The sequence below is a fragment of the Quercus robur genome, chromosome 9 (assembly GCF_932294415.1).
Source record: "Quercus robur chromosome 9, dhQueRobu3.1, whole genome shotgun sequence".
NCBI lineage: Eukaryota > Viridiplantae > Streptophyta > Magnoliopsida > Fagales > Fagaceae > Quercus > Quercus robur.
The window spans coordinates 43,445,693-43,460,798 of record NC_065542.1 but is presented as its reverse complement, the minus strand read 5'-3'; the positions used below and the strand labels follow the sequence as shown (position 1 = coordinate 43,460,798).

The following is a 15,106-nucleotide window of genomic DNA, read 5'->3' as shown; positions in this document are numbered from 1 at the left end:
TTAATAAAATTTTATTATTGAAGTTTGTTATTTAATGATAGAAATCTTTTTCACATGCTTGATTAGGATTTATTTCATTATTTAAGTATGGCAGGTGATCTATGAAATAAAAAATCATAATGGTTACGAAACCAAAGGCGCCCATGGAGTGATAATTTTTCGTAGACTTTAAACAATTCTTTATCATGGAGAATACCAATGATGCTCTATAGTTGAGATAGTGACATTTAGAAGAAAAAAAACGTGTACACATTGTATTATGGTTCTTTTAGTCAACAACTTGTAGTGGATGCTTTTTATTGACATATTTGTGGTCGATGTTCTCTCCACACCATAGACATTTCCTTCTTCCTCTGAGAGATTTGAGTTGTAAGCCATGGAGCACCTTGTTTCAAGCTGGTGCAATGATCGATCCTTGCCAGAATCGTATATACTCCCACCAGAAGATAGACCAGGGATGCTCCCTCTAGGCAAAAATATTCCAGTGGTTGATCTTGGGGCTCATGATCAAACCGATATACTTCAACAGATTTTGGAAGCTAGCCAAGAGTTTGGAATGTTTCAGGTTCCACCCACACATCTTTTCTTTTATTCTTTTATCAGACAATGATTTATTCCCGAGTGATGCTTGGTAACTTTTTTCATATTTGATACATTTGTGTTATGCTATGATTTGTACCATGTAATAGGTGATCAACCATGGAGTCCCTAGCAACTTAATAGATGAGGCCATGGGTGTTTTTAAGGAGTTTCATGCATTATCTGCCGAGGACAAGGCAATCGAAACTTCGAAGGACCCCGATAAGAGCTGCTACATGTATACAAGCAGTCATAATTATGCAACTGAAAAGTATCACTTCTGGAGGGATGGATTGTTCCACCATTGTAATCCTCTAGAGAAATACATCCAATTTTGGCCTGAAAAGCCACCTAAATATCGGTAAATCCTCATAGTCATAGACATGTTAATTTGTTCTTTCTTGCTTTTTAGTTTTTACCCTTCCAAGTAGTGGCTTGATATACACATAAGAACAGAAATGAACAACATGATGATGTTTCATGTAACCTTTTTCAGAGAAGTTGTTGCGACATATACAGCTGAATTAAGGAAGGTGGTCTTTAGGATTTTGGAGTTCATTGCTCAAGGCTTGGGACTCAACCCCGATCATTTTAGCAGTGAACTTTGTGAAAATCAAGTAGTGTTGGTCAATCACTATCCACCATGCCCAGACCCAAGTTTAACCTTGGGTTTATGCAAACATAGAGACCCTACTGTCATTAATATTCTTCTTCAAAGTGATGTATATGGGCTTGAAGTCTTCAAGGATGAGGAATGGATTGGTGTTGAACCTATTCCTTACGCTTTTGTGGTTACCTTAGGTGCTCTGATGCAGGTACATATATCTTCGCAAGCTCTAACTATATACAATATAGTATTACTTCTTAATTTGTAAACTTTAACAAGTGAAAACTATAGCTCAAAAAAAAAAAAAAAAAACATGAAAACTAGTTGATAGTCCATTGATTTTTGGTACTTTACTGTAATATATATATATATATATGTATATATCTAAAAGTTGGTGAGTTTCAATTAGCTCAACTGGTAAAGAGCTATCAACAGGAGTTAAACCACATTAATGTCCATGTTATTATCCTTTTTTTTTTTTTTTTTTTTCAATTTTCTTATAATTTTTTTTAACATTCACCTTTTTTATTATTTAATATTTACATATTCTTTAACTTTTTTTTCTCTCTCTCTCTCTCTCTCTCTCTCTCTTACGATTTCATCTCCCCACTATCCTCTACCTTAATATCACTATTCATCTTTCTCTTTATCTTCTTTTATTTTGTCTTTTTTTATTTACACCCTTTTACTATAAATTTATCATCCTCTCTTCCATTCTTTGCATAGTTTTCCCCCACAAAAAAAAGGTTATCTCTCTCTCTCTCTCAATTTTTTGGTGGAGCTTTTTATTTTTCTTGCATCTCTGCTTTAGGTATAAATTTTTTGTGTTTTTTTAGAACTCTAATTTGGGTTGATGAGATTTATTTTTGTGTTTTAAGGGTTTTTTTTTTTTTTTTTGGTGTGTGTGTTCTCTTTGATTGTTAAATGTTATCCTATTATTGCATTATAAAGAATTAAAGAAAGTATATAAAAAATAATATTATTCTATTACATAGCATGATTTTGATAATTTAGTGTTTATTGTTACATCCTTTATTTTTGCTTTTTTTCTTCTTCTCATCTTATTTTATTCAACATTGAAATAAGATGAGATCCTACATATCTTTAAATTATTTATATTTTCTCATCTTTTTTATTTTAAAAAAATAAAAAATTTAATATTTTACACTTTCTCCAACTTTTCTTATTCCCTTTACCTTTTCATCTCCTCAAACCCCTACCTTAATATCACTCTTTCTCTTTTCCTTTATCTTCTTTTATTTTGTTTCTTCTTATTATCATCCTCTTAGCATAAATTTGTCATTCACTCTTCCATTCTATGCACAATTTTCCCTCACAAAAAAAAAAAAAAAAAAAAAAATTATTTCTCTCAATTTTTTGGAGAATTTTTTTTAATTTTTCTTGCATATTTGTTTTAGGTTGATAAATTTTTGTGTTTTTTATAACTTTATTTTAGGTTGGTGCGAATTAGTTTTGTGTTTTATGTTGATTTTTTTTTTTTTTTTTGTTCACTTTGATTGTTGAATGATATCATATTGCATTATAAAGAATTAAAGATACTGTAGGGCCGGGAAGCTTATGATCCGGCCCACGCTCTATCCGGGCTTAGGGCCTGTGCCGAGGAGGTAGTGTGCCGAGGACGAGTGATCAAAGGCCGAGGGGTTAAGGGGAACAGCTGAGGACGACCCTGTCCTCGGCACTCCAAGGCTTCGATGAGAAGAGCAATGTCTTAGTGAAGGCTATCCCCAAGTAGTCCCCTAAAGGGGATGTGAGTGGAATAGGGCCCACATGGAGGTACGGTGCGAAATAGGTTCAAGGAAAATACGTCCCCTTCGCATTAAATGTACCGGCCAACATCCTGATCATGTTAATGAGAAAAGATGTTTGGACGGTGTAACTTCGATCCTCACGACTAAACAGAAAAGTAAGAGGGGACAACTGATGGGACAGGTACAAAAGTAAGCACCTGCCTGACCAACAAGTGGAGGGATAGGATCAACCAAGAAGGACTATATAATGTAAAAGTTAGTGCGCCAAAAAGGGGCTGGGAAAAATGGCCAAAAACCAGAGCTTTCCAGCCCGCCTCCAGGAGAAAGACTCCAGGGGCGAAGATGACTTAACCATGTATGGATAACACAAAAAACCCACCGCCTGGTGACCAAGGCCTAGCCTTTCAAACCCACGCTCTACAAATGATATTGTTTGGGCATTTTTACGAGCGAGCCCAACACTGTTACGGTTCGTTACGAATCGTGTTCTCACAGATACTATATAAAAAATTATTATTATATATTACATAGTATACTTTTGATAATTTGGTTTTTATTGTTATATCTTTTATTTTTACTTTTTTTTCTTCCCAATTCCCATATTAATTTATTCAACACTTAAATTTAGCTACATCCTCCATATCATTACATTATTTATATTTCCTCTCCCTTTTTATATTAAAAAATTAAACATTTAATATTTTACTTAAATTTGATAAATAAAGTTGTCCTCATAAAGTTGAGTAATGCTAGGGAAATACTCAAATACATTAAAGGAAAAATGGAATACAAAACAAATGTCAATTTAGAAATAGTTAACTAAAAAAATTAATGAGGATATTAAACCAAATATAACATAAAGAAACTAATAATGCATATTTAATGCCATAGAATCATCATCAAGTTTTGGAAAACGATAGGTTGCCAATGGAGAGAGATAGTAAAGAGGCTATAAGGATAAGTAAAAAATAAAATAGAGATGTCCACACAAAGAATATTAAAAACGTTAGAGTATAGAAAAATAAATTGTTACGTTCACTTAAAACACTAAATTAATAATAAAAAATTAAATACAATCATAGTACTAAATTTAAACTTAAAACTAATCAAACTTTGATCATGAAAACCATATTTCCAATCATAACACAAAAAGTGATGTTCTCCAATAATAATAGAAATTGCATAAGAAATAAAGTTAGCAAATTTAAAATCATTTTTTTGACATTTCATTTAACCTTTTATATATATATATATATATATATATTTATATATTTCATACACCGTTACTTTTTGAAAATCTAATGAACGATTTTGTCTTTCACTTAACGTCTTTGTTATGCAATCATCAGTTAGTAAACATACAATGGTAAGAAGCGTTATAAATGACATTATCAAAAAAAAAAAAATTTAGCAACTATCAGCATGAAGTAGTACTCTATGGTTTTACGCATCTAATGAAGTGGAATATATATAGTTTACTTAAAGGTATATGTAAATATTCACATTATAAAATATGTGTGTGTGTGTGTAAAGGTTTAAAAAAAAGTGTTATGTAAGGTTTAATATATATATATATATATATATATAAATAGAAATCACCCAGGAAAAAATTATCACACTCAACGCACGGATTTGAGACTAATGATTTGAATTATGAAGGCATTACGTAAACAAATGTTATGAATATCATTTTGAACCTTATTCCAGTTTGTCCATTATAACAAAAAATTTTGATACTCTATTTCTACTTGTAGTTTCAAATTTATTGCTATATGTATATATATTGTTTTTATATAAAATAATGAATTTCATATATTTTTTTAAAGAAAAATCTCAAGTGAGCATATTGTTATTAACAAATTTCTATTATTAAAAAAATTATAAAAAAAAAAAAAAAAACTAACATGTGGGGGTATTTGTAAAGAAGAAACCTTCTTGGAAGTTCCTAGTAACTCACTTTACCCATTTCCCAATCCACCCTCGTAAAAGCACTTCACAAGTTCACATAGTCAATTTATTTCTTTTGTCCTCTCATGATCACCTACTCTTGAGGCTTCATTATTCTTGATTTTTTTTTTCTTCTTTCCCTCACATCGCATTGTTTGGTTTAGTTCTTTCTTTCATTGTGGCTCACTTCATCTTATTAAGTTCTTTTCTTTATTTATTTATCTGTTCATAACCTCATATATATCACTAGATTCAGCACAAAATGCATACTGGCCAGGTTTTTAATTTCAGCTGGCATTGACCAAAATTAATTGAAACAATCCAGAATGGGCTGAAATTTGGTCTGAGGTGGAATTGAGTAGTTACCGTTCTAGTTTGCATACCAATATGAGTTTTTCCGTCCATTTCACTCAGTAGAAATAGAATTCATAACATTGATGTAAACAATTGTTGGGTCTTACATTGGTTGTGTATCAATTAAGTCAATCTAAGTTATTTACACAATTACAAAAAGCTCTAATTATAACTAATCTTTTTGGATATCAGATATCATATAAGTTGTGACAAATAGCATTATATACAATACAAATTTAAGACATGCTTTACTTTTTTTGTTTCTGATTTTTTTTTTTTAATATTCAATGTGCTTACTACTTAATATGGTTCAGTAACTTGGGGGGGGGGGGGGTGGGATCTTACCTCATAAAATAAAATAAAACAAAAAAAGAAACTCAATATTTTTTAGGGTTAGTCATAGAAAACCAACCCAAACTTGTGTATTAATTTTAATTAAGTCAGTTTAAGTTATTTAGATGATTACAAAAAGCTCAAATAATAACTAATTTTTTCGGATATCATATAAGTTGTGACAAATAGTATTCCATTACAATACAAATTTAACACTTTCTTTACCTTTTCTAGTTTTTTTTTTTTTTTTTTTTTTTTTTAAATCCTCAATATGCCTACTACGCAATATGTTTTAGTAACTAGGGGAAAAAAAAATCTTATCTCATAAAATAAAATAAAACAAAAAACAAAAAAAGAAACTCAAACATTTTTTTAGGGTTAGTCACAGAAAACCACCCTAAACTTCGTGTGCCTACACTTTGCAGCCAAACTATGTATACTTACAATCATAACCCCAATTGTCACAATTTTTTTTTTAATTACCATTGCACGCCTTTGGTGCGGTGGTCACTCCACAAATATAAGTATGGATGTGAGGGCAAAGGTCAGAGTTCAAGTCTCTAAAATGGAGCTTCACACACATATACACTTAAATTAGACTAGAGTAGAAATTCTATCTTGTATAAAAAATAAATAAAAAAATTGCATCCCACAACGTGATTTACTGTTCAAATTAATGATCACACATTGTCCATAAAATTTACTACATTAACTGACTACAAGAGCAAAACAATGTGACTTGCATTGTTACCATTAATTTTAACAATCAATTAAGGGGGTAAAGTTCTCAAAGTATGTTACAATTAAGGTGGTGATTGCAAATTTATGTAGTTTATGATTAAAAGTGTAAGTGTCATATTTTAGGGTGGTTTTAACATTTATGTAAGTAACCATCTTTTTCTCAACCAAAAAAAAAAAAAAAAAACCTTATTTTTTTAGTTGTTTCTTAATAATAGTTCTTAGAATTGTGTTGCATTGAGTTGTAGATTATTAGCAATGGGAAGTTGAAAGGTGCTGTACATCGAGTGGTGACAAATTCGAATTTAGCTCGGACAACTGCTACCTTCGGTCTTTATCCCCTTTATGAAACACTTATAGAACCAGCAGAAGCTTTGGTTGATGCAAGCAATCCTGCACTCTGTAAGTCCTTCTCATACAAAGACTTTATTATCAAATTCAGAGCCTCTGCCTCCTACGGTACAGCATTGGAGGAGTTTTTAAGTGGCACTCCTGATTAGTGGTCTGAGAAAAAAAAAGCTATTTTACTTTATCAATGTATAACCATTGATATCAAGGAAGTAAACATTAGTTAGTGAAATTGGTTTTACATTGCACTAATATTATGATTATTGTCATTATCTTTATGGATAAAATTTTAGTGTCATGAACACCAATTGAATAAAAGATTTTGAACGCATTGTAATATATTATGGATTGGCGACATAATAAAAGCAGGTGATGGCCATATAAATTAATTTCCCTTTTCCTGTCTAGTCATTTATGCTATGTTTGGTGAGGGTGAAAAATGAGAGGATGTGAAATGGGAGAAGGAAAAAGGAGAGGAAAATGTCATTTTCCATTATTTGGTTGGAGTGAAAAGGTAGAGGAAAGAAAATGGGTGGATGAAGTTTTCTACCCAAGCCACCATTTTGTCCCCCTTCCAAATTGGTAAGAAAAGGGAAGAGAAAATGGCAATGAGAAGAAATGTACAATATTACGTGTACTTTACGTTCCTTTACTTTGTGCCGGTCTGATCACTTGAAAGGAAACGAAGGTATGAAAAAGAAGTTTGAGTTGTTAATATAATAATTTGGCTAATAGTACAATGGAGGTGTAGGGAAAGTCGGTGTTGTTTCAAAGGAGAGTGAAGAAGAAAGTAAAGAGAGTTTTGCTACTACTCCTAGTAGTGAGGAGAAGAGAGGAGGCCTGCCAACATGCCTTTGGTGAAAGTGGGTGGTTTGGAGCTTTATCTTTTGCTGGAATATTCTTCTTGCGGCGGCGATAACTAAGGAAGGGGCTGTGTCTATGACCCTGTCTTTGGAATTTGCTGCCACTTCTGCAGGTTTTGTTTATGCCCTTGCAGTCTCTCCTTCATCAGTTTGAATTTTTGTATAATGGGTGATAAATAAGATAGGATGAAATGAATTTTACTTCTCTTTTTTTCATAGGCTCTCGATTACTCCCCTCATTCATTGTTGTGATACATTCTTTTTACATAATGGCAGCATCACACAAGTTTTTTGACCCCTAAACTCTGCTACATCAATCTCATATTTAGGATCTTAGTAACGAGTCCCATTCAAGGCATTTTTCTTTTGAATCTCTTCTCTATGTAGATTTTCATGTCTAGAGGCTCTTTCGGATAATTCATACAAATTAAAGGAAGTTCTTCCTTCGAACTTCTTTCTCAATTTGAAGTCTAGGCAATCTACTGCTATTTAACATATTATGCCTCTGGAAATGTAGTTTACATCTCATTTTAGCCTTTTAAAACCTCAAGATGAACTGTTCGGCAGTCTCATCTGCCCATTGTTTTAATATACCAAATCTTCCATTGACACACCTAAATCAGTGGGGGCAAAGTGGGTTTGGAATTTCTCTTCCTTTTCAACCCAACTGCTAATTGATTTTTGAGTTGGGGCGGGGGGGGGGGGGGGGGGGGTGGGGGGGGAGGAGAGTTACTGTAAAGGAATCGGGAAACATTTGAAGCACAGTAGTCATTATTTGACAATTCATCACACTGAATTGTGAAACTCGAAATATGTTCCGTGGCAGTTTTATCTTCATCGCCTTAAAATGTGATAAATTTGGAATCTTGTAACTTCCTAGGAAATTCCGCTTCCCTATCTATGCACTCAGGGTAAGTTTTCCAATACAAAGGTCTTGCATGCCTTCATAAACTAGAACCATACGTTTGTTTGAATGAGTCCATTAACTGATCGTACCTTACTTGACCTGGAAAGGGTATAGCATTTGGTTTTGGGTCTTTGAATGGTGGTCTATAGGGTTCTTGGTAATGATTCCTATCTCCCTCTTGACGATCAAAACTCGCCCTTGCATTTTCTTGGACATTCCTTAATCCTTATCATAGCCATTTTTGGCATTCTCATGAAAGCCAAATCTATGTCGCTATTTTCATGACCATTATAATGTAAGTTTGGTGGCCTAGGTATCTCATTTCAAGGAACCTCAATTTGAGGTTGTTCAATTCAAATTGGTCCATTCCAGGTTGCTCCATTCGAGGCTGCTCAACTCTAGGTTGTTCAACTCTGGGCTGTTCAACCCTCGGTTGTTTAGGCTGAATTTGCTCAACTCAAGTCTCTAAGTTATATGATTCAATTCTAAGTCTCTTTCCAATTCCATTGGATTTCAAAAGACTAAGACAGATTGCAAATAAGTTAATTGATGCCTAACTTGTTCGAAACAAACTAATTCGAAAGTTCACAGTAAAAAGCTCAAAGCCTAAGTTATTACACCTAACACTGAAGCAAACACGCTCAAGATCAAATGAGATTAACAACTAAATACTTGGTTCAAACATAAGTAAATATGTTCAAGCTAAATCACAAAGTTACAAGCTTATATTTTTTATGTTAGAAATATTGGGCCAGTTAAAACCCAAATAAAGTGTCTCCAATAGTGGGTCCAATCTAATCTATAATCAAAACTTTTGTTCTTACCGATGAGTTATATCTTTTAAATCCATACCTTTTGGTTGTCTATGTCTATATAAAGAGGACATGGGCTCATTTGTATGCACGTTACAATTTTTTGGGACTAGTAATCTCTCTCTCTCTCTCTCTCTCTCTCTCATCAATTTTATTTAAGTATTTAGGCTGTAGATGTTTTCTTCTCATAACAAACACCACCGCAAGAATAATTTAAAACACTTATAGATTCTATTTATTGGAAAGATTATTATAAAAAAGTTACAATAGGACTTATTAATTTTCTGACACTTCACTAAGCCCAATGAAGTTACAATTAAAAAAGTTACAAGATTATTATAGATTCTTTTTTTCTTTTTTTCTTTTTTTAACACTTCACTAAGCCCAATGAACACGAGATCATCCCCTTGATAACTATGTTACATTGATTTCAATAAGTTCTTTGGATTGTTTGTGATCTTCTATTGGAATCGAGCCCTTTATTTATACTAGGAAGTCTCAAAGGTGATTGTCATTCCATGTGTTGCTTTATCATGGGGCTTTAAGACACTTTCTAAACTGAAACAGATATTCTTAATTTTCAGTAATTGCTTTAAATTTTACTGTAACGATACAGTTATGGTACCAAAAGCTTGAGTTAATAATTAGTGTTGAAATATTGAGAGAATTTGGTAAATAGCTTGCAATTGTCAAAATTTAACGATTTCTTCTCTTTTAAATGAACACCATCAAATTCAATTAATAACAAATAAATACAAAGATTTTTTTTTTTCATACAAGATAAAAATTCTATTCTAACTTAATCTAAGTATATATGTATGTGAAACTCATTCTTGGAGACTTGAACTCCGACCCTTGCCTCTACACTCCATAAGTATCTATACTTGTAGAGTGACCATTGCACCAAGGGTGCACTGTGATAATACAATGATTCCACGTACCCAAGATGTAAAATCACCCAAAAACTTCTCTCTCTCTCTCTCTCTCTCTCTCTCTCTCTTGAATGTGGGTGTGAACTTGAATTGAAAGGACAAAATTTAGTTACAAAATTGGTTATAACTTAAGATTGCATCCTTACTTAATAAAACAAATATTACTACATATTTTGAAAATCTAATTATTGAATTACATGTTTATTTCGCTCTCAATACACATGCCAAATTTTGTGTCAATTGGATATTATTTACTATATGATCTATAAGCTTATATTTTATATATAATTTTAAACTACAAAAATTTGCAATTTAAATAATTTATTGATGACATAACTATTAATCTTTAATTTTTTAGAAATTTTACAAGCATGGAGCACATAAGGTTGTAGCTTAAAACTACTACCAATTTTCTCAAAATTTACCTCCAATAAAAAGATATTGAATAAAGTTGTAGTTTAAGGGTGCAACTAATTTTGTAACTAAACTTTGTCCAAATTGAAATTAAATGAAAATTATAGCATGGATGACTTAAGAGCACTGGTTTATGAAATATTTTTAGAAATTTTTAATGAAAAAATAAAAAAAGCAATGACTTCTTTTACGCATGTACCTCCACGTTAGTTTTTTTTTTTTTTTTTTTTTTTTTTTTTTTTGTTTTTGTTTTTTTGTTTGATAAGAAAGTTTACTGATTTTATTAAATAGGGCAGACCCAAATTAAATCTAAATCACATATTTCTCTAAAATCCAAAATCCCTAACAGTGTGGACGCGGTGCATTCTCCTTCCAGCAACGCTCTTCTGACAGCACCTTCAAATGAACAGCCACAAAAAACCCACAAGAACAGACATAAGCATAAAAGAACAACCATAAACAATCTGAGCTCCAAACAAAAGTGTTATATGAAATCATCATCTAAAACGTATGATTGATGACAGATTGAGAACGTGTCACCTGTAGCAAAAATATTAAACACCAAAGTATCGAGGCAAGTCCTAATTTTCAAAAGTTTCCAAGGCAGTTATTCCCATCAAAACGTTTTTCAAGGAGGCTTCCAAGTTCAGAGCCAAAAAAACCCCAAGGCATCTCTTAGCTTCTAAGTTCAAAGCCAAAAAGCCCCCAAGTTTCTACTACATCCCCCCGAAATCCAAAATAACAATTTGCCCTCGTATTATAGCTGAGAGAGTTAGGGCTCAGGGGTGTAAAATTGGACTTTGAGATATATTTCCTTGTTCTTAAAACTTGACAGACTAAGTTGTACATAAGTTTTAGGAAGAAAATTGAACTTTGAGCTATATTTTATGGATTAAAATAATATTTTGTTTCGCCATACTCTTTTTTTTTAGCAAAATTTTGCCATACGCTTCTATGTATTAAGTTTAAGCTACTTTATAAGAAAAGGAATCATAAGATCCCCATTGAAATTAGTCACCAGCCGCCAATTGGATTTCCGTTGAGACCAAGGGATGAGCGTACGCGATAAGGAGGGATTTTACTTTTTTTGCCCAAGCCCAGTCTCCATGACAACTACAATTTATTTATTTATTTTTAAATATTTTAATATGTTGTGGTTGCACAGTTGGCAATTGATGTGGTGGATAAATTAATTCTTTGTTATTATGTTTGACACATTGGATTTTTCCATCAAAGAGAAAACGACATGGACTAAATTGACATGATACTAAAAGATTAGGGACCAAATTGACACAATTGAAAAGTTAGGGACCAAATTGAAATATGGTGTAAAAAATAGAGACCAAATACGTAGTTTACCCAAAAAAAAAAAAAATCTATTAATACTATATATAGAGAGAGGCAACCATATACAATACGAAAATGGGTATATGAAATCATTTTATTTATTATAGAGTTTCAATTTATGACATCTGCTTCTAATAATTTTGCTCTTTATTATCAGACAAGGCACCAAAAATAGGTGGGGATTGAATTCCAGATCTCTTATTCAACCATCTCTTATTACCGATTATTGAGTTTGAATATTTGATGGTATTCATTTTAAGGATAACATACATTTAAATTTTGACAAATACAAACTATTTATTTTAACTAGTATCTTCCTCACGCAATGCACGGAATCATTTTACATATTAACGGACTATGCATCCAACATAAACTTAGTTATCATACTTTTATTGCATACATTCAAACTTAAATAATGCAGTATATTTAAGCATATAGTGTCTAATATCCCCTAAAAATTTTAAAAATTGGTCTCTTCAAATCACTTCATGTGTGTACTTCCCTTCTATGAGAGATTAAAAAAAGAAATCTGATTGTAAGCAATTAAAACTTACAAATAGCAAATCTGCTATTCCTAAGAACCACAATAAATCACATCGAACTAAAACTTGCATGACAATTTCAAATACCAAATCTACCATTCCTACGAATCACAATGAATTAAACCATGAGATTAGAGACAATTTGATTACAACCAAAAAGTTTAAAAGAAAAAAATGGTTACAGGTTTATGAAATAGAAAGTAAAAAAATATTAGTAAAATAATAATGCATAATCAATAGTACATGGGAATCTCAAATTCTAAAACCAAACCAATACATTACTCTTAAAAGGGATTGAATCCAACTTTTTAATCACAAAATAAAAATAAAACGCTGCAGTGCATACCGAATCCACAATTCCAAAAAGGCTACAATGATACAAATAAAATCTAAATACAAAACAACAACCCTCAAGCCACAATATATTTACATTGATGAAAATATGCTTCTGGGCCATGCACATCTTGTTGGTTAGGAATGAAAAATTAATAAATATAAACCAATTTAAGTATCAAATATATTAAAAAATTAAATGACACATCACGGTTTGACCTTGATTGAACCTCGGTCTAACCTCAAAAACCATGAACCTCTCCCTTTCCCGGTTCATTAAATGGTCCAGGTTTCAAAACCATGTATATAAACAAAACAAAATTCCACCTGCAACAAATAAAATGCATAATCAATAGTAGATGGGAATCTCAAAGTCTAAAACCAAACCAAGTCACTAGTCATAACCCTTAAAAACGACATCGAATCTTAATCCTAACCCTAATTGATGAAACCCATGAAATATTTAAATTTCACTATCCAAAATTTCAATTGAAAAAAGAAAAAAAAAAAGAAAAAAAGCTCACAATCCCAAAAAAGCTGCGATGATACAGAGAAAATCTGTTAACAAGAACCTTTGTATTGATAAACAAAACAGCATTCCAACTTCATTGAATTTCGTCGCCATATATAATCAATAGTAGATAACAATCTCAAATTTTATAAACCAAATCAATTCATAGCCCTCAAAAGTGATATCGAATCCCTAAACCCTAAACCCAAAAGGAAAAAAAAAATGCTATTCAGAATCTCATTAGTCAAACAAAAACTTTAAAAAAAATTCCAAGAAAACAAACAAAAAAGAAATCGAATTGAGAAAAATAAAACGAACTTTGTCACTTTCTCTATTATCACCGTATCAAGCTTTTGACCATATTTTAAGTTTTAACCAGTTAGTTTTATTTTTATATTGAGAGGCTATTAAACGGTGTTTTAGTTTTGCTAAAATAGTATAATGTTTCATTTTTTTTTCCTAGGTGGCAGAACAACCTTATTTGTTTTTTTTTTTTTTTTTTTTTTTTTTAGAAGGAAACAACCTTTTTTTTTTTTTTTTGAGAAAGAGAAGGAAACAACCTTAATTGTAAGACAAGGCTTCTGCTTTATATACAGTATACTAGTTGTGGATCACGCGCGTTGCACGTGATAATATTTTTAGGTTGGTCTCATTATTATTATTTTTCAATTTGTACTAATTCAATAAATAATAATGTAATTCATAATCATATTTTCATTTATTATAGGGAAAATCGCAAAATGTTATATATATATACATATATATATATATATATATATATATATATATATATATTACATTTTACCTATTATATTAATAGGCAAAATTTAAAGAAAGTTCAATTAGAATTTGAAATTAGAATCCAATTTTGTGCCATGTGTCTAAATTTATGTGGGGACTACACCATAATTATCCACTTAAGTTTGTGCCATGTGTCCACTTTAGTTTTTTAATCTTTGTGTCAAGAGAATTAATGAGTGCAAAATATTAAGAATCTAATATTAATGAACTATAAAATAAATAAATAAATCCAATCACATATACCTAGTAAAAATCACCACACAACAAACATTAACACACGTTCTATCTTATTAAAAATTAGAAATTAAATTATCATAATTAGTATTAAATTTAGGTAAGAATTTTGATATGTGATTAATTATATTTACTTTTCAAAAAAATTATTTGACTAATAATTTATATTTGTATGATAAAAATTGTGTTTTAATTTTAAATGTATCTATATGTATGCATTAATGCATGTGTTACATGCTATTTTATTTAATTATTTATAATAAAAATAGTGTTTAATTTTGAATGCATCCATGCGTTTGCATGGACAAAATATTATTTAATGTTAAAACTGCCCATGAGGAATATATATGGACAAAATTTTTGTTTTGATTTTTCATTGATTTATTATTTAGATATAACATCAAAATTAAAGTAGATGAATATGTAAGTTTAAAACCGCCTAAAAGGAATTTGTAAAACCAATATTATTTTATACTTAATATTGTAAAAAACATTAGAGGTAAAAATAAATATAAAAAAGACTAATGGTGGTGGTCAATAATGTAGCAGATGAGGTGGCTTAATAGAAACATAGTAACAATAAATGATACGCTTCATCTTTTAAATATATATAAATTAGATATATAGTATTAGATTATGATGGTTTTTAGACCCCTTAAACAATTGATTAAACCTAGGTAATTAGCCAAGTTGTTACTTAGTCCAATTAAACAAGTCTAGGTTATCACAATATAA

At 31.0% G+C, this 15,106-nt stretch overlaps 1 protein-coding gene across 1 annotated transcript; it reads left to right on the top strand.

Annotated features, from left to right (window-relative positions):
- Nucleotides 1-264: 264 nt before the first annotated feature.
- On the top strand, nt 265-7,749 carry LOC126698547 (hyoscyamine 6-dioxygenase-like). The gene is made up of 4 exons (XM_050395855.1): nt 265-565; nt 690-940; nt 1,076-1,394; nt 6,576-7,749. The coding sequence occupies exons 1-4, from the start codon at nt 377-379 to the stop codon at nt 6,825-6,827; spliced, it is 1,011 nt and encodes a 336-aa protein (XP_050251812.1). The 5' UTR covers nt 265-376; the 3' UTR covers nt 6,828-7,749.
- The last annotated feature ends 7,357 nt before the right edge of the window (nt 7,750-15,106 follow it).